Here is a 21,623-nt window from a genome sequence, read left to right as displayed (position 1 = left end):
ACTAACCTATTGCTTAATATTATTTTTGGAATGTAATGTTACTTCTAGCATTCAGATTTATCTAATTTCCAATGTTTACTATTCCATATGACTCCTAGAGAACTTTCCAGCAATTTAACCAGGCAATATTAGATCAGTGTGCGTGTAGTGTGTGTGTGTGTGTGTGTCTGTCTGTCTGTCTGTCTGTGTGTATATCTAAAAATTAGGAAAAAATACTTTATTTTTATTTTTAAAAATTAACTGGAATAATAATTCTTTATAAACATATCAACAAAGCATGTCTTTTAAAACCATAATCAATTTAAAAATAATTAGTATATGTTTCATTTTCCGTGTTCAACGTACAAGGATCATGAATTCTTAAAAACAAGTGCTGCTTGGCATACTTAAAACTTATGATCAAAACAGTCCACATTTAATCTTAACACTTTAAACTTTAAACCTGGTTTTCACTAATGGCTGTGATTCTTCCTGTGAGAGTCATAACCGTGGCACCCAGGAAATACTTTAGTTCCTTGGAGTCTGGTCCACAGGACAAACCCTGCTTCTCTTAAAGTGGATTGCATGTTAAGTGGCTTAGTCAGGAGTTATATCAATGGAATTAGTTTATAGTAAAATAAGATTGACAAACTAATCAGCATAATGCAGAAAATGCCATTAAAAAGTTAGAATCCAGTCTTTCTGTGCCAAACTGTACTCTATTCAGCTTTTATGCAATTGTAATATATGCAAGACCTTTCAAACTGTCGCTGCATACTGATAATTCATGGTCCAATTTTAATATAATTTTAATCATATACAAAAATGGAATTTTCATATGATCAAAATGCCTTTGAAAGTTTCTTTCTTTCATGGGTAAACTTAGACAAAATTTGATAAACACAATATAATTGAATAAAAATTGAGATAAAGTATTTTATTTGAACACTTTTGGTACATTTCATAAATCTAAGAACCAAAACAAATTTTTAGTCAAAATGTAATTGATCAGATTAAGCAATTAGAAAAGCAGTGCATGCTGAGCATAGTAAATCTTTGAGTAGAATCATAGTTTTTGGCCTCATGGGGAAAAAAGTCTAAAAAAATATTGAATTATACCCTATGATGTGAAAAAAATAAGAAAATCTAACCAGTAGAATTGTGACATTATTGCTTTTCGTTATAAACTTTGCTTTTTTCTTTGCACACAGAAGTGAAATTACATCTTAGGTCGAGAATGAGTTACTGTTGAATGCCAAGTAATATGTACAGTGCTAGCAACTCATTTTTTTTCCAATTTTGTTCCAAAGTATAACCTTAAACAAGTTCAAAAAGAAAAAACATGTAGTGCTCACCATCCTAATAAAAAGAAGAAAACATTTTCATATTTCCATGTTCTTTTCTGAGAGAGACAAAGGTGTTTTAAAAATCTGTGACTATGCTTTAGGCAATTTGCATGCCCTCTGTGACAACAGTAGCAATGACGTAATTGAAGGATGGAGCCACTTTAAAATATTGCATTTCATGTTAATCACTCAAATACCAACCTGACTCCCATGTGAGGCAACACAATTGTATATAGGGAGTGGATAGGAGTCAGGTAAACATTAGCAGCCCTAAGAGTACTAAAATATATATATATTTTTTTGGAATTTGGGGGTTTCACAATACAGAACCTGCTTTTCTATCAGCTGTATTTATTCTTTAATTATCAGTAAGAAAAAACACATGCAGAACTAGATTAATTACTAGATCATTTTAAAAAACATAAGTGTCACAGATTAGAAAAATGGCTCCAATGATATCTCCCCACCCATGTGCTCCTCTACAACGCCCCTCCCCAGTCAAGAGGTGGCATGGATCCCCTCCCTTTGAAACTGGGTGGCTTTGTAACTACATCAACTAATATGGTATGGAAAAGTGATGCTAGAAAATTTATAAGGCTTGGCTATGAAAGGCATACCATGTTTGCTTGTCTCTTGCAACACTCACCTTTGCAACTCTAAATCACCATGTGATATCCTAACTAGCCTATCTGGGTGAAAGGACTCCTGTAACCCCACGAAATGGGAACTGCGGTCTTGTAAATTTCACCAGGCTCCTCTCTGGCCGATGGCAGAGGGCAACTCCTCTAGGATATAGGGGATGAGACTCGCAGAAGATGAAATTACCTTGCCAAGGACACTGTGCCTTATAAACAAAAGAATTCCGGGGCTCTCCCCAGAAGCTCTCCACACCAGTTCTTCCACTTTCTCTCTCCTTCAGTCACGCTCACACACACACACACACACACACACACACACACACACACACACACACAAACATCTCTGCCAAATTACCCCCTTCCTTGCCTCTTCACACACCCATCCCCCTCAAAAAGAGCAGAACAAGAAAAAGAAGCCAGGGGGCGCTCAGGAGCAGAAGCTACTGTCTCCTGCACCTCATCCATGTAAATCTAAGCCTTAAAACTTCAATCCAGTAAATGTGTTTTCATTACCGATAAAGCATTAATTGCATCACCACTAAAAGGAGGGCAAGGAAAAGTTTACACATTCCTTCCTGCTTACACTGTGCTTGGGCCATATTTTTAAGCGTTAGACTGATTGGTAAATAATTTTTACAGCCTTTTATGTATATTTCTTTCTACTTTACAGAGAAAATCTATTTCTGCCCCTTGCTGATGTGGCCAGACTTGGGACCCACCCATTCCAAAAGTTAAAAGTTAATGAGACAGAGAGCAAATATTTATAACTGAGACTTTGTATACGACAGACATAAACATACAGTGTCTTGTACTTTTCATGTATTCTTATTTTTAAATAAATGGTATTCAGTTTAATCACTCATGTGAATGAACGTGTTTAAAACCAAATGGCTACATTAAAGATAATGGAAAACTCTAGCTCACCTTCAAAAATTATTGTATTTATAATGATTTAAAAGGCTCATTACTGAGAGCCACATTCCAAAGTTGCAGTAACCCATCGAGTTTTTATAAACACATTTTCTTTCTACTCTTACTGCTGTTCGCTCCACTGAAGTGAGGGGCTATGTGGACTCATTTCAAATGTCCTTAGATTATATGTCACTCTAAGGAAACCCTTTTTCCAGATAAGTTGTAAAGAACATGTATTTTTTAATGGCAAGTATTTTATCATTTCTGGCCATTTAGATTATAGGTGTGGGATCCTGTTTTATATGGCACCCTGCTACTGTGGAACTTTTCTTTCAGCTGCTTTAGTTAAAAAAGCTGTTGCCAAACAAAACAGTAGGAGGGAAGCTGTAAAAACGTTTTGAAATGCTAAAAAAAGAAATAAGTGAGCAAGCAGCAATCTAAACATAAACCGGAGGACTCTTCCCATGACCCACGTTTAAGGGAAAGAAACAGAAGAAGATGCAGAGAATTAACAGAATACCAATTTCGAGCCACATCCAGGATCTTTAGAAGGATTAGAAATTATTCAGAAAATTACATGTAAGCTGGTGCACTAAAATCATTCTGTCACAAATCTCAGACATTACTCTGAGCTACACGAGCCTGGTGTCATGACATTTTCTCAAAAAATGAGAGGTCATAGAACCTGGAAAAGAATACATTTATGTATAACTGAATCACTTTGCTGTCTACCTGAAAATAATACAACGTTGTAAATCAACAATACTTCAATAAAAAATAAATTAATTTTTTTTTAAAAATGAGAGGTTATAATATAAAAGTTCAAATTACCATTATGAGTTAGTTCTGTTGATTTAAGGCCTTTTTCGTTAGCAACAGAACAATGAAATTGGCAGTTACATAATGAGATAACCTCCAACCACAACAATAGAAAAGGCTCACTCAGGCAAGCTCAGTGAAATCTAGAATCCAAACACCACTATAGAAAAACAAATTGTAAAACATGGGATGCTCTCAAGACTGTTCTTTGAAAAACCCTTGATGTGCTATGTAATATGTGACCAGTATAACTTTGGAAGTTCAATTCGATATTATCTTTGATCCAGGCACACTGCTCTTTTACAGATATGTGATTTATTTAAAACACTCCTTTTTCTTTTTTTTTTTTTGACTTGGAATGCATGTAACCAGATGAGTATTAAAAGTGAAATATATAACATATTCCTTAGTATTTGAAGGATGAGTACCTTTATTTTCTTTTCTTTCCGAGCCAATATTTAAACTAAACACATACTTCAATCTTTAAGAAAAAGGCTGTTTATCCCAGAGAAGGTAACTGAAATGCATGGAACCCGGAATAAGTCAGTCAGTTGTCTGTCGGTCAGGCATACGCTCAGATAACACTGATGAGCCTGGTTGGGGCCAGGTGCCCTGGACTCTGGGCATCCACAGACAGGGACCCATTCATGGGCTTTATTGCCCTAAACCCTCCCAGGCTGCAGGCTTCATTGTTGGGATTCCCAAGGTTCAAGGAGGTTAAGTCACTTACTCCAGCTCCAGACAGAGTGTAGACAGAACACAGAACAGAGGTACCTCTGCCCTGCCACAGCTGTCCTCACGAGCTTGTGGAGAATTCCGTCAGTTATTCAATAATACTTTGAGCCTAGGCTGAGTTCATTACATCTCAATAGATTAAGTCAATGAATCATGTTATTTTATAGTCCCATCAAATGTATCTACTTCCTGTGAGGCCAGAAGGCATTTTCCTATTACTGCTCACAGAGGGACGGCCTTCCCTTTGTTTTGTCCCTTTTTTCTTTTAAGTAGCTGTTCAAGGAGAAGAGTGGCTCTCTGCAAGGGGCTCTAGTCTCATCCTTTGAAATGTCCCGGGGTGTGTCCTAGATCAGACTGAAGAATAATCCATCAAACAATTCCAGTACTGTGGAATAAGAGAATTTCCTGAGCATCACTGTGGTAAAGAGGCGTATTTTGTAGGCAGCTTCACAAAACCATTGGGAAATAAAAGTATCTTGAAAAGGACTAGGAAAATATAAAATCTGAAATATAACTTTGGTTGGTCATCATTAATGTTACCTGTCCTCCTTCCTAAACTTTACTCTGAAATTATACCAGCATATCCAGTTTCTCTCCAACAATAATCAAATATGTGAAAAGAGCATTAACTAAATCAAATAAAGAGGCAATGTCATGAAGACTTAAAGATGATAAAGGGTCTCACATGACAGCTAGTAAAATAATAATAGTTCACATTTTACAAAATGACAAGTCAAAGAAATATGTCTAGTCTCATCAAGCTGTTTGTGTCTTCTTAAGGAAAATATTTGTGGCCTTCGTAACACAAGACCAAATACATGATCAAAAAGTAAGAGTCACTTGTCCATGCCAGAGAATTGAGCCATGTTATTATGGTTTCAGCTGATGGATTCATTATTCATGTCACGATATTTATTGAGCATCTACTTACTGCACCAAGCACTGGGGATACAAGTGATGAACAAGAGAGACACGGTCACTACCTCCATAACTCTCAGAGTCTGGGAAGCAGATCATCAGACAATATTTATAAAAAATATATAGGATTATATACAGTGGCAACTGGGATGAAGAAAAGTGATTGTTTTGAGGAGAAATCAAAGTAACCCTGATATTTGAATACTGACTCTGTGAAAAGTGATGTATTACTAATACTATTAATCCTTTTGTGGTTTCTGTTGTTTCCAACACCTTGTAATTAAAAGGGCTTTAATGTTTTAAGCCTTCTTACACCATCTTGCTATAACTTCAGGGCAGTGTAGAAACTGAGATGTACATAAATGAATATAGATAAAGTGCTGTATAGCTACAGAGTCAGGATGTAAGTAGGAACAAGAGGCAGTTTGGCTTCCCAGGAGCTTCTGCAAAAGGAAGTAGGGCCAGGTAAAGAGACCTTGAACCCCAGGCCAGGTTTCCAGACTTTTTTAACAAGGAGAAGGAAGGTTCTAAAGAACTGGGGTTGTGAGTTTGGGGAGGCTAGTATTTCTGGGAGATTATCTTAGAAGCAATAGGCAAAATACATAAGGAAGGGAGAAACAGTGCTTAGGAATATCATTGAAGGGACTATCTCAATAATTAGTCCATAAGTGTATGGATTACTAATACATCCATGGGATTGAAAAGAAGAGACTCAGGAATAGGCTCTCCTGAGGAGGAAGAATTTTTGTAACTGACCAGTAACTGGTCAGTAACTGACCAGATATAAAAGACTTTTGAGGATTCAAATTCAAGATTCCCTAAGGAACAGTTAGGCTATGAGCATAAAGTAGGATCAACAATGATGAGTCTGACTTTGAACCTGCTGAGTTTCAGGTGCTAATGGCACATCCGGCTGAAACTTATCAGAGAGGACAGGACTGGAAATATAGAATTGTCATCCGTTCAGAAGCAACTTTTGATTTTGGAAGGGTTGGCAAAGAGGAAAGCACAGGCAGAGAAAATTACTAAAGAATCTCAAGGGAACCTTAAACTTGGTGGTGGGGAAATGATTGTCAGGGGTGACAAAAAGAGCAATGGAGGGGGATAAGTGAAGGAGGATTATAGAGGAAACCAAGGGAATCAGATGAAGAAGTAATCAGTGAAGTTAAGCGCTGGGCAGAGACTGAAAGATCCAAGGAATGAGAACAGGGTCCAAGGAATCCAGGGATCCAGGGAATGAGAATTGGATTGGGAAAGGAGTGGGGGGGTGTCACTGTTTGCTAATTATTAATCACGTTTCAAAGATCAGGGCCAAGTCTCAGAAGTGATGATTGCTGCCATATGCCAGACAACTCTGGATAAGGCTCTATCCTCTTCAAGAGAAGATTCTGGATGACTACCTTTGCCTTGTCTTTGAAGAATACATATATTTTCATCAATATATATGAATATATATAACCCTCTAGCAAATATAAGCATTAAAAAAGAGAGAGCATGTCTACATTTCTCACTGCTTAAAATAGGATTATAATGGGGAAGGTATCAGGCAACACTCAGCATTACTTCCTTCTAACAGACGAAAAAGATAAATCACCTGGAGATACTCAGATCACTCATAAAGTCAGTAAAATGGTAAATGGAGGACAGGACCCTAAACTGCTATTAAGAGTCTTAGCTTCTACTCATTATATCAGACCATACACTCTTGCAGGTTTAGGATGGAGTTCCAAATAACTTCTTTTGTTTTTGTTTTTGTTTTTTGTTTTTGCGGTACGCGGGCCTCTCACTGTTGTGGCCTCTCCCATTGCGGAGCACGGGCTCCAGACACGCAGGCTCAGTGGCCAAGGCTCATGGGCCCAGCTGCTCCGCTGCATGTGGGATCTTCCCGGACCGGGGCACAAACCCGTGTCCCCTGCATCGGCAGGCAGACTCTCAACCACTGTGCCACCAGGGAAGCCCCAAAATAACTTTTTAACAACTAAGTCCAAATAACTTTTTAGGACTTAATTTATATATTTCATTAAAGAGGTTTTTCTTTAATTGTATCTTAATGCATGGGCTAATAATTACTAATATGCTATGCTCTTACAAAATATATCAGGCTAATATCACAATGTATATCACACTGTTCACTAAATCTTGTCAATGTTGAATTAAGAATCTAGTTAAGGAATTATGGATTTGCATACCTGTGGTATCCATCGGGAAGACACAAAGCTTGTCACTTCTATTACAGGCAAGCCAGTTTGGGAAAGTTGATTGATAAATTCAATTTTTATATCTGTAGGAACTATAATCTAAGAAAACATTAAGAATTATAAGTAATTTGCATAAATTATTTATTGAAGCATAAACAGAAAATTAATTCCTAACTGAAAGCAAATACTATTTAAGATTTATAAATTCAAGTAGCAACTAAGAACAAATGTAATCATCTAACATATGAAATCCATATGTCTTTAGATTCAATAAATATTTAGATTTAGCATTTTTAAAAAACTGTGTAAAATTAATATCAAGTTACCTTTTCATTCTGCAATCCATCTCTAGGTCCAACTTCTACTATTTTCACATATTCAGGGAGTCCAGATGGCTGGGATGATTCCTAAAATGAAAAATACAAGGCAAGAAAAAGAGATAACAGGTCATCAAACTTGTTTACTTGAAAAGTCAAACTATTTCACTTTGTTGGATTAAGTTCTCACCCTGGAAAGTTAAGAAAGGTAAGAAATTGATATAATGATATAATCCAAATACCAAGTTTATGTTATTAGCAACATGAGGTCATTTTTTTTTACAACCCAGTGATATTCAGTCTAATTATGATTAAAATCCAAAAGATGAATTTCAAAGATAAAACTGCGGAGAAGGTGACTTACTCAGAATCTAAAGAGACAATCTGCTGAGTAATTCTATGCGTGATGATAAACGTACCATTGTTAGAGTTCACTAAGAAATTAGATCTTTGTATTAACAGACTTCTACCAGCCACAATCATCCAGATGCCATACCCTGAACTTGCCAAGTATGAATTCAGTTTTCTGGCCTGTGTCAGAGAATAAGATGTGTTGTTTATTTCTTGTCTGTGTCACACAGCACAAGCAGCATCTAAATGCAGCTTCCTAAAGGACAAACTCCCCCGAGGAGGACCTAATCCTTGATATTCCCCTCTGTTCCTAAACTAAGTATTATGGTCACATCATGTTTAGAAGGACACTAGTTTGAAACAGGAAAAATGGAAACTGACTTTCTCAACTTCATATTGCAGTTAAAATCAGCAGTAGGCTACATCTTTCCAGACTGGACAAACATAACCTCCTGGTATCTCTGAGCCCAGTTAAGTGTGGGTAACCAATCATCAAGGTCTTCTAATGGATAGCTGATGGAACTGACCCAGATCAGCATAACCTGTACTTCAAAGTTATTTTTTTGTCTTGCCTTTCATAAAGGATGATGACTGTGGGCTGACCAGTTTTCATTGTCTCACTCTGTCCTTGTAATAATCACAGGCATACACCGATAAAGTGGCTATTTTGGATGCACAACCCAGTTTGTTTCCACCACACAGCACAATGCTCCCTGCCCTTTCTAGGGTCCATAGCTGTTACCTGGTTTTATTAGCATTCTGTGTTAATTAACTCAGCAAGGGAACCCAGATGATCCCTGTTACAATGTTTACATACCACCCTCCACAATTTCCATGAAATCAGGCAATTCAATAAGCAAAAATTAACTGAGAAGGAAAAGAATTCTCATCTCTGCATCTCCTGAGCAGGCCGTGATGCATGCAGTTGGGAGGGTGGAGGTTTGAGCGAGGACACATGGGGTCCCTCAGCTTTAGGCTCAGTTTTGGATGACGATCATGAAATCATGCCTTATTTACAGGGTGGCCATCATTTCAACCAGGCAATAAGATAGTGGGATGGCATGGGAAGGCAGAGTAAAAAAGAGAAGTTCATTCCTCTTTCTTATTACCTCAGTCCTAAAATTGCAGGGATGAAAAAACAAAAACAAAACTAGGCAATCTTGAGCCATGTGGTCTCATTATCACTGATTGTTTCCTGAAACTCATTTTCAACAGCAATTAGCTTGGAGTATACATGGATGAAGAATACTACTTTATTAAACAGCAGTGTTTAACCCCCAAAAAGGAACATAGTGTTTTTTAAGGTAATAACAATATGCTGAGTACAATTAAAGAGCTTGGGACCTTCCTTCGCATCACTGGTATAGCTGGCAGAAGTAACAATCTGAAGAAATTAAAGTGTAATCTCCCACTAATTATAGCCATTTAAGTCAAAGCAGAATATGTGCATACTTGATATTATTTTACATTTCTTCTTGAATCTAACACTCCCATTTTGTCTTCTAGTCATGGATCTGTATTCCCTCTATCTGAATACCCAAGAAATCAGAAAAAAAGTTATAATGTGTTCCGTAAGTTCAAAGAGTAATAAGTTCCCCTTTAAACAGCATATAAATAAATATATAAATAAAGTCAATACATAATTGTTGAGTATGTGTGATGTGAGAGCGCTATCTTGGTATTTTCAGTGTCATTCTGGGCATTACTATCTCTGTATTGACGTTTCTAAGCAACTGCAGCTTTACATAAATAATGCAATGCCTACTGAGCAAATCCACCTAAATGTTGTAGAAGCACATAATTTTCAATGATGCAAAACTGATCTCATGAGTTCTCTGCCTCATTCCTCTCCTCAGATATTCTCCCACCACCTACTATCCGATTCCATCTCTCTTACCACTTATATCTAATTGGTACCTAATTGGTATTTTTATTACTGGTTCTATTTTGGCATATACCCAACACCCAACACTTAGCTTGCACTTAGTAATTGTTTGTTGATTGTATCAGTGAATCTCTTGTCACTGGCTGTATTTAAATTGTCTTCCTTTTCTACTTAGTCTATTGCTGTAGCTTCCTAAGTATTCTCCCTAATTTTGTTTTTCCATGATTAAAATGCTTCAGAATGTACCAGTCACCTTTGGAGAGATCTATCAACCTAAGGTAAAAGATGATTCCTGACTAGCCTCTCACCTTCTACCACACTCTACTTCATGCATCCTGTGATTTTAGTCATGCTAAAGTCATGTCCTGCTCACTTTCACGACTGTAGACATGAAGTTGCTATTGGTTGGAAATAGCTTCTATCTGTGGGGAAAATTTTTCACCAAAACCATTTCTCTTCTTCACAGACACAGGACTGGACCTCATTTCTCCCCTAAGAGTTACGTTTGAACAAGTTCCAGTTGATGGAACATCAACGTGAATGCTATGTACCGCTTTTAGGCTTGGGCCATGAAAATATCCCATGCACATGCCTCAATGCTCTTTCCCCTCTAGCCAGCTTGATGCAGATGAGTATGGCAGACTTGGAAGCTGATAAAGACAAAAAAAAAAAAATTGAAGGAACCTACACCAGAATCACTGCTTTAATAAGAATCCCATGCCTATAAGAAACAATTATTTTGTCCCTCATAGAGATGAAAATAGATGTCAACTCTCTTACACCATTGAGGGTATAGGTATATCTTTTATAGCTCCTAATTGTGAAAAATTATGAAGGGTCTGAAATTTTACCCTACTTCCAAGCTAACAAGTGAGCCTGCCATGGATGCTGGTGGAAGGCACAAGACTCATTGGTCAGAGAAGGAAAAAGAGGCTTATCACTCACAGCAACAGCAGTAGCTAGAAAATCAGGATTTGTGCTGGTTCCCCAAGCCCCAACTCCCAGGAAAAAAAGAGGACCATACAATGCTTGCCCAGACAATGGGTTACATTACAGGAAAGGAACCCCAAGCACAGGAACCTTGAACCTTTGCTAATGGGCAGTACGCATTTCGTTCCTTGGTGACATATACACTGTGTTTATCATGCTTGACCATGAGTATGCCTGCCTTTGATCTGAGAGAAAGACACTTCCCCTTGGCTCCAGAAGGAGACACTAGTTCTATCATTCAAAACTATTTTGCATTAAAAAAATCCTTGAAAAGAGTCTGGAACAAAGGTAATTATGCCTCTGCTTGCAAGAAATACAATAAACTTATGCAGAATTATTTCCCAATAATATCCACTCTTCATTTTTACACCATCCTGGTTTATGGCAAATTTTCCAACTAGTAAACCACTCCATTGGCCCCTCTGATTAACTAACAGAGGCTGGAACCAAATCCACTCATTTTTATCTCAGAAAACATTTAATTAAGGCTACTCTCAACAGACCTTCAAGGAGCAGGAGAAGGCCAACTTGCAATATTGACTTCTGCCATGCCACTCCTCCCCAGGGTCCTGGATCCAACCAGCGGAACGAATCCTATACTGTAGTGGCCTCTGCATCAGAAGCTCAGCGTTGTTTACTTTGTGCCTGTTTTATGATGGTGGATGTGTTACCACGTTCAATGCTATGATTTATCCAGGCAGCAACAATGACAATATAGGTGATGGAGGCTTGATCCGCAGCGTGATTCCAGTGTGCCTCATCAGAGTATGTGCTTCAGATGATCCACCAGCAGCTATAATTTATTGCCATAATTCATAGCCTCCCCCAAAAGGTGTCTTTAACATCTTAGTCTACAGTTTCCCAAATGGCAGACAAATAAGCTAGGCCAATGACCCCAACCCAAGAGTCAATAAAAACATGGCAATGGCCTCAAGTTCTGTTGAGGCCAGTAGAGCAAGTAGAGCAATCACATCCCCTTTCAGTTCTGCATGGCGGCTGGAGAGGTTTTACAACTGCAGGAGCCCAGTGGTCATCATCAGATTTCAGTTCGGCCAAAACATCATCCAACCAGGCTAAGAAAAGCACCGTGAAGAGAAGGGCCCCCACTGAGCCGGTAGCTTTGTTCCAGGCAGTGGAACAGGCAACAGAGGGCAAGGGTTACTTTTTGTGGGTAAAGCTGAGATTGCACTGGGGACAGGCCAACCACTTTCTCGAATATACAATTTCCATTTGATTAGTGTGGCCTGTTGGAAATGTCCAACCTCGTTAGTCATTGACTCCAAGTTGACCCCCCAAAATGGAAATAGGGGCCAGAGAGTCACAACGGCCTCCCTAACTCAGGTGTCCAGTTTCAAAAAGAACTCCAAGGCAAGCCAACAGCTGATTTTTAAAAGAGACTTGGATGGCTGTGTCATGGCAGTAAGGGATCCACAACCCCCCAAAGTGCCACCAGGTAGAGGCTGCCTGACTTTGACAGAAGCTCAAATTTGCAAAATCACCAGTCACAGAGACTTAGAGATCAAAGAGGTCAGGAGGATTTGGGGACCCCCAAAGTTATGTTCACTTCATTACATACAACTCTTCCCATTGAGATGATACCCTCTGGCACTTATGGGACACAGAATTACAATCACAGCACACATCAGTTTTTACTATACATTCAGACATGCAAGCAACAACAGGCGAGTGTACTGGCCATGAAGGCCCCACCCACAAGGCTGCGTCAGGTCCCCTTTCCCACTGAGAACACTGCCCAACCCCATCAATTGAATCAGGACTCCCACCCCCATGGGACTGATAGGATGGTGACTTGGATGGCTTTATCAGACAGAACCAGGAAGGTTAGAGTCCTTGCTCTCCCCACCATTCCCTAGCACACTCAGACGGATGACCTCCATGCACCAGTAATCAATTTTTTCCTTAAATAGCTGAAGGAGGAAGGTTGGGAAAGATGAGGGGATGCAGAAGGGAGCAATCAGCACAACAGCTGCCACTGGCTCAATCCAATGAACTTGCAATGTCTTTGGTCCACACAAAGCCCTGTATCAGGCAGCAAAAATCATCATTCCTGATGCCATCTATTTTAATCTTGGGAACCCCTGGCCTTAGCATCCATAGCTGTGTTGGTTTCCAGCAGGATCACTGGTTTTTTTTCCCTCTGGCTGTCAAGTGCTAAACTTGTACATGCTCCATCGTCAAGATACCATCTCTTAAGTCTTCATCCAGTTACAATACAAGGACTAAGGGAATCTTGCAAGGTAGCAAGGGTGACTCTGAAATTCATCTACAATTCTTTGGGTCCTTTCTCATTCTCTAGTGGGTGGCTTTTCAGCACCTTATACATAACCTGGGGCAGGAGTACCCCACATACTAGTCAATGACTCATCTATGGCTCCTCACATAGGAGTTTGTCCGTCCCAGTGAAATCTCCCCAAAGTTTCTGTATAGCAGCCAAGACTCACAGCAGACCTTTTGCTGCCATCTCTAGTTGTATTAAGTTACAGAGGACAGACTGCTGGATGGGCTAAGAAGGTCCAGCTACTGTTATTCCTTATTAGAAGCATTAATTATCCCATCCTATCTCCTCCCAACTCAGCCAATCAAAGTTCTTATGATTCACCTGGCTTCTTCCAATAATGCTGGCCAAATTTCTTCCTTCTACACTCCCAGTAATTTTTTTTTTCTTTTTTGGTACGCGAGCCTCTCACTGTTGTGGCCTCTCCCGTTGCGGAGCACAGGCTCCGGACGCTCAGACTCAACGGCCATGGCTCACGGGCCCAGCCGCTCCGCTGCATGTGGGATCTTCCCGGACCGGGGCACGAACCCGTGTCCCCTGCATCGGCAGGCGGACTCTCAACCACTGCACCACCAGGGAAGCCCAACTCCCAGTAATTATTGATGGACAGAGAGAAAAGAACCTTCAACCCACCCAGGACTCATCTTAGTGCCACTTTTCACGATGGATGGACCTGAGGCTGACCAGCAGATCTCCAAGGAAATTTCCCATCTCTGAGAAGAGTTAGGACAACCAGGGCACCACTCAGCCTTTGAACCTACTTCCCTGAAATCAGACAGAGGCCATCTTTCCCAATTCCTCATCTTTAATAGACAATAAAGCAGAGGACCATTCGTTGCTCAGTTGACTAAAATCTGGGCAGCATGTTTGTTACCTGTACCCATGGACTTCCCTCAAATCCCTTGAACCACCTGAAAAGCCTTCATTCTTCCTTTTCCAGGAAGTGTCTCTCTCAACATTCCATCTTCATCAACAAAACTGTCAAACCTGTGAAGGGCTGAGATTTTATCCTACATACTAAGCAATAAGTAACCCTGCCACAGTGTTCTGGATGCTGGCAGAAGATATGCAACTCTTGAATCAGAGACAAGAGGCTTTACTACTCACCTTAATAGCAGTAGCCAGAGCACCAACAGCTCTTGTACCAGTTCCCTGAGCATTGCAGGGACGGTGCTTGGGGAACATGACCATTTCATAAGGGGCAACAAGCACGTCTGCCCTTTGCTTCGAAAGGACACCCTACTATCACCCAAGGCCATCTGCTACACAAACACCTTGAAAAGATATTTCCAAAGGAACTAGTAGAATATGCAGAAATGTGAGACACCCATGAAGAATCATTTCTCAACACTGTGATTACCTTAATTACTGTCCTCAATCAAAATGCTTACTCATTAACCAAGATTCAATCTGTCATCTACTCAAGACTTTTCTGACCTCCCAATATAGAATTAAGTACAGTTGACCCTTGAACAACACAGGGGTTAAGGGCGTCAGCCCTCTGTGCAGTCAAAAATCTGTAACTTACAGTCAGCCTTCCATGTATACCCAACTCCCTCCCTTCCACAGTTCCTCCCTACCTGTGGTTCCACACCTGCTGATTCAACCAAGCGCACATCCCATCAGGTAGCACTGCATAATTTACTTTTGAAAAAAGCCCACATATAAGTGGAACCCCACAGTTCAGACCCTGTTGTTCAAGAGTCAACCATAGTTTCATTTCTATGACCCAATAACACTTTGTAGAGGCTTATTTTAAAATAAATCTGTAATTACTTCTTTGCCTGCCTGTTTGCCATTTTTCATTTTAAACTTTCAGGATGGACATATACTAAGCGCTTAATTAACACTGTTTGTTGAATGAATGAACAAATTCACATCTAAAATTTAGAAAAGCAAGGTTAACCTTTCATTTATATTGAATACTACACTTATTAGCCAGCATTATTATAGCTATTGGATATATGGAAATGATCCAACCACACAAAAAATCTCTGTCCATAACAAGATTATATTTTAGTGGCACAGTGATCTGTGTGTTACCTTCTGGGACGGGGGTCACTGGGGACGTGGCACTGTTCTTATACATTGCATATATAAGAGTTGATGAATGACTTATAAGTTCCAAGGGATTGCAATCTAGTTTGCAGAAGTGAGCACCATCACCCTTAAACAGGTTTTTGGTCTAAATTTATTCTTATGGCAATAAAATCCCTGTTACTGAGTTCACTTTATCCTGTTTAATGTAGAGTAGTGTATGATACTAGTGAACAACAAAAGGTGTATTATCCAGAATGAGGGTTTCAAAAAGCCAAGTTACATGGCTGAATGTATGCCCACATCTGGCATCAGATTTCTAATGGTTCACTTTCACAGGGCAACAACCAAAGCAATACTATCTTGCATTTATATGTTGCTTTATTATTCCAAAGCACTTTTCTATCTACATTTCATCTGTGGAGCTACTCTGTGGGGTAGGCAGACTGAAAGAGAGATTAAATGACTTTCTAAGGTTACCTAACTATGGTCCCTGGCTCCTATTCTAGTTTTCTTTAGGATGAGGTTAAATACATCACCAACTATTGAAAAAGCTTTGGTTGAAAAAGTAATAATGAACCATTCTTTCATGCAGAACATAAATGGGCTGCTTTAACACACATTTTTCAATCTTACATAAAATTAAATGGAAGGCATATTTTGATGGGAATTTCTCTGAAATCTTTAGGGTGTGTGTGTGTATGTTATTATATTATATATGTTTTCTATGTATTATATAATACATATATACATATGCATGGGTGGCTTCTATATATATAATGGGTGGCTTCTATATATACAATCAACCCTCCAGGTGGTGACAGATATGATTCCTCATTATTCACTCTACAAGCACAACTTCTTTTTCCCTAGGAAATTGATACCATCCACAGTAGAAATTTTTAAACAGAATTTTATATGTTCTACTCATTCATTTCTTGAGGAGTAATTCTATGTGTAAAAAAAGTCTTTATGGGTATTGAAATACCCTGTTTCATAGCCAGTATTCCCCTGGAGAACGGCTACAATGACCACATGAAATGCTCCCACTACACAGATGAAATGTCTGAATCAGGAAACTGCATGATTTTCTTTTGAAATTAAATTGGATTTTTTAGGGGGCATTAGATTTCCACTTTTCCAAAAGAATCTCATTTTGCCATCTCATCTGACATATGCACATAGTGCATCTTGCAGTAATGGTAAACCATCCACATTGTGCTACTTGTTATTTCTTAGATATTAATTTATCTTTTAATGAAACATAGTCAGAAACACATAAAGCATTATCACAGGAACCTTGGTTCTCTGGAGCAGTCTAAAGATGGTTCTCTCCCTGGGTGCCTTTCTGGGATGAAGGGCTGAATCAACAAAGCTGATATCTGAAACCTTTCTTTCAGAATAACTGTGCCCCAAGGTCAATTCAAAGGTAATCTCTGACAGTTTAAGAAGAATTTATTTGTAGCCAAGTGAAAATAAATTTATAATAGACGACTAAGTCAAACTCCATGAACAACACATCTTATTTTCCTGAATCAAAAGGTAAAGGAAGGTATCCACTTACCTTTTAGCAATTATTGGACAGCCAGAAAGAAAATGTGCACTACTTCATTCCCAAATGCATTTGGTCAATGTTTTAACAGAGATTAAAAGCAAGTTCTAAAATGTGAACAGTCCTCTGTATGTATGTGTACTAATGTTTGTTCTTGGCACCAGATGGAAAATTAGTACTGAGTGTTAGTGTAGATATATAACATGATTAAATATGAATTCCCTCTGGAAATATATAAATTTTTTGAACACTTAAATAAATCAAGAGGAGTCACAATAAAGCATAAGAATATTATATAAGGGGCTTCTGTCATATATGGCAGATTGAAATGTAGTAGAATGATGGCAATATAAAATCACCCAAAATTATTTATTAAAATAAAAAATAAGGCTATTAACATCTGTGCCACATAATTCACTTCCTAATTAAATAAATTCCATTTTTAAACGTGTCGAGAAATAAATGTATACATATGTATTTAATAATCATCCATTAATTATTGTTTTAATACAAAAAAAACTGCATTTTAAATAAGATAGTGTATGAGAGCTGAAAATAGAGAATATTAAAATAGATTTTGTAAACAGTTTACGAAATGCAGACAGTAATAGAATAAGAGAAACAAAAGTAAAATGAAGCACATGTAAGAAGAAACAAATTGAAGAGATCAAGAATAGCAATTTTTAATGAGAGAATTCAATAAACCGTCCTATAGAAGCATTAACATAAACTTGAAAGTTCGAAAGAGAAAAACTTCCATGTATTGATAGAGCACAAGGCCCCCGCATACCTAGTTATATTTCTTTAAATGGTGACTTTTATTGACATTATTTACTTTTAAGAAATACCATTATTTATTCCTTTATTCAAGGCAACTTAAGAATCGAAAAAAATAAACTATGGAAAAATCTATAGATTTTTCATGACTATTATCATTATTACTTAAGGATAGTAATAAAAGTGTTAATTAGAAAATCAAAAGAAAATGTTTGACTTGAAATACTTTAAGTATGAAAAGTTTCCTTTTCCTCAAGGTCTTCACTAATAAAATTTTTATGAAACCACTAAGATTACTTTGCTTTTTGCAAACACAGAAGCAGTAAAATTGATTGAAAATATATGGATATTTTTGGAAAGGCTGAATCTCCGAGGATAAAATGCAGTATGTCATATAAGATACCAAGTTTCATCATGGAAATATTTTTAGAATAAATTTCTGAAAACAGTGGTTTAAAATAAAAATGCAACTAACTATATTAAGCTAGTTATACAAGCAGCATGACCTTATAACTACAAAGGTAAAAAAAAAACACTACTGGGATATATAATTTTGTCAGAGTTTTAGAGTTTATACTCCCAAGTGGTACAGCAATGCTTCTGCTGGGGAAGCTTGGCTTATTATTTGGTTAGGAAGACACAATTCATTGTTCTAAATAGTTATTTAAATTTGGGTTGTTATTATTAACAACAAGCCATTATATTGCTTTACATGACTTTTTTTATTTATGCCATGTTGGTTGTATAACAATAACAAAACGGGAAATCATATCATAGATATACCATGAGTTTTCAGCTTTATAATGCTCTGCATTAATTTCAATAACCCTATTCAGCCATCCACAGAATCCATTCAGACTCTGAATAAAATTTTTCAGATCTTAATGAAGCCCCCTTCATCAAAACACTCCCTTACATAATATGTATTTTCTGATTGGCAAAAATCAATTGGAATGCATGAGTATTTGCATGGTTATATACACTAGCACCAAAACAGATGATCTAAATAATAAAGTGTGGTGTCTTACACCTCATGATGTTTAAACAGTTTTTGATATTTGATGAACTGTTGTGTGCTAAAGGTGGCAGAATAAGAGGTGGATGAGATACTACCATATGTTAGTGAAGATAGGTAAAGTCTGTATCTTTGGAAATTTTTATTTCTATTATTAATGGACGTTCTGCTCAGATACCCCTTTCAGGACTAAGACATTCCCAGAAGCTAGAGGTTTGGCAGCCGATGCCATTTCACTGAGCCCTGTGTCAGGAATTGTCCTCAACTAAAGAAATCCACCTTACCCCAAGTCATGTCCCCTCTCCATGATCGTCCACTGAGTGGTTGATGCAGGGACATAATAGCCCAGCTCCTTTGCCTGAGGGAGTACAACTCACCTTAGGAGAGGCCTGCGGGATGGACCCAGGCCTCCCTCTGCTGGTCCTACAGCTCTTACTTCCCCACAGGTACCGAATCAAGGGCAACAACTTCCTGAATGCAAATCTTTATCTGAGACTGTTTCCTGGGAACTAGACCTAAGGAAATTGGTGCCAGAAGTGAACGGAGGAAGCAGTTTCTAAAATGGGATTTGGGAGCTACCTTGCTGGTTATTTTCAGTTGGTTCTCATCCATGAAGTAGTTTTGACATGAACACTCCCCGGAAACCTGCGGCAATGTTTAAAGATTATTAAAAGACGCACTACTGGGGGTAGTTTTGCCCCACAGAGGACATCTGGCAACGTCTGGAGACACGTTTGATTGTCAGAATCACTGGGCACTGCTGGCAACTAGCGGGTAGAGATCAGGGAATACGGATAGAACCGTTACAGTGCACAAGACTGGCCTCCAGAACAGAAGTATCCTGCCAGAAATGTCTTCCGATCCAGGCATGCTGATCTATACAATTGAAATAAACCAAGGATGTAGTTGACCAGTTAGCTGAGGTTAGCTGCCTCCATAAAATTTCCCTTGCCTGGTTTCCGTATCTGAGCCAATTTTCAGACCAAAACCCAACTGCCTGAAGAAAAAGCCAGATTCCCAGATCCTGTACTGCTACAGCAACTATTTACAGTAATCCATCTAATGCTTCCCAAAGGGACCTACAGCCACTTACTTGAGTAAATGAACACTGTGTGAAGGGGATACCAAACATTACAGTCTCCTGCACATAGGGTCCAGGTTGAAATTGATACTCGGGACCCAAAATGTCATTATGCTCCCTTGTTAGAATGGGGAGTAGAGGGACCACATAATATATGGAGGCCTGGGCCCCTACGTCCCCATGGTCATTTCCAGTCCCTGAATATATAGTTGGAATAGACGTATTTGACAGTTGGAACATCCTGAACCATACATTCATTCCTTGACCTTATAAGACCTATCACGGGAGTTGTTTTTGTCATTATCATAAGGGCAAGTGGAAGCCTCTGAAAATGTTCATTCCTCCCATTCAGCCAAGACAGGATGGAAGGGAGGGAGGAAGGGAGGAAGGAAAAGGGGGTGGGGGAGGGGGAGGGGAAAAAAGAGAAGAAAAGAAAAAGAAAAAAGGAAAGGAAAGGAAAGAAAAAGAAAAATAAAGGAGAAAAAGGAAAAAAGAAAAATAAAAGCATTTTGTGAGATCTTGGAGAAATGGCAGAGATTATTGCCATCCTCAAGTATCTAAAGAAAAGGATGCAGAAGTGATGACCCCATCATAAATCCATTTATTTTTCCAGCTTTATTGAGGTTTAATTGCCAAAATTTTAAGACACTTAAAGTACATATTGTGATGATTTGCTATACTTATACATTGTGAAAGGATTTCCTCCATCAAGTTAACATCCATCACCTCATATATTTACTCACTTTTTTTGGTAAGAATATTTAAGTTCTACCCTCTTAGAAAATTTCCATTACATAACACAGTGTCACCAACTACAGTCACCATGTTATACATTACACATTAGATTCTCAGACAGTATTCATCTTATAACTGAAAGTTTCTATGCTTTACCAACCTCTCCTTATTTCCCCCACCCCACCCTCTAGCCCCTAGCAACCACTCTCCTGCTCTCTGATAAACCCCCTTTAATCACCAGTACAGTGGACTACCAAACTCAACCCCAATTGTAGCTTCTGTGCCAGTAGTGTTATCTTTGCAAAAACAAATTAACACTGCCTCAGGTACAGGTATGTAGCCACTGTTCGGGATAGTGCATTGTTTTCTATAACTGATGGAAAGGAGACCATAAAGAATTTCCATTTGTTTGGGACAAACCACATTAGACGTTTATATAATTTTCCCAGGGCTATAATAACTCTCCTACCATCTGGCATATTTCAAGGGGTCTAAACTATCTGGACATTCTGCAGAACATCACACCATTCCACGACATCAATGAAGAGTTAATCAAAATTCTAACAGTATGAAAGGCTACTCAGTGTGCATTAAGAAATTGTAAAAGTAATTCAGAGGTCTTTGGGGTTGTTTTTTACTGCAGGCATCCAAAAGCAAACAAAACAAAATAAAAATGACTGCAATACTCAATAAAGAACTCAAAGCATCAAACAGCCTGATGAATACCATAGAAAACCCACCTCCATAGGACATTGTATTAGCCAAAAATGTCAGGCGTGAATATGACCACTCCTCCATTTCAGACTCAGAGTGGAAAAGAGTAAATCAAACATGGCAGTTTCTCACAATGGGTCCTGGTACGGGCTCCTGACTTTGCAGTATAGCCATCTCCCGCAGTATCTCCGATCTAGGTACATACCATCAGTTAGATACTACTGTCCAGGTAGGGACCACTATCTAGCTCCAGACATCCACTATTATCAACGATTGAACCCAGTACCCAAGACAAAAATCTATTTGCCATCCCTGGTGTGATGGAAAT

The 21,623-nt window shown here is 38.6% G+C and overlaps 1 protein-coding gene across 3 annotated transcripts in view; it reads right to left on the bottom strand.

Annotated features, from left to right (window-relative positions):
- Positions 1-21,623, bottom strand: part of HMGCLL1 (3-hydroxymethyl-3-methylglutaryl-CoA lyase like 1) — a 136,313-nt gene that overhangs the window by 78,018 nt on the left and 36,672 nt on the right. For all 3 annotated transcript variants that reach the window (XM_032649433.1, XM_032649434.1, XM_032649435.1), the window contains exons 2-3: positions 7,872-7,952; positions 7,537-7,644 (exon numbers count right to left, since the gene is read on the bottom strand). In XM_032649433.1, the coding sequence (XP_032505324.1) occupies positions 7,537-7,644; positions 7,872-7,952 (189 nt within the window). The remainder of the gene's footprint in view (positions 1-7,536; positions 7,645-7,871; positions 7,953-21,623) is intronic.

The sequence above is a fragment of the Phocoena sinus genome, chromosome 11 (genome assembly GCF_008692025.1).
Source record: "Phocoena sinus isolate mPhoSin1 chromosome 11, mPhoSin1.pri, whole genome shotgun sequence".
In the NCBI taxonomy this organism is placed as follows: domain Eukaryota; kingdom Metazoa; phylum Chordata; class Mammalia; order Artiodactyla; family Phocoenidae; genus Phocoena; species Phocoena sinus.
The sequence above is the reverse complement of the archived record's forward strand: the minus strand, read 5'-3'. Positions and strand labels throughout refer to the sequence as shown.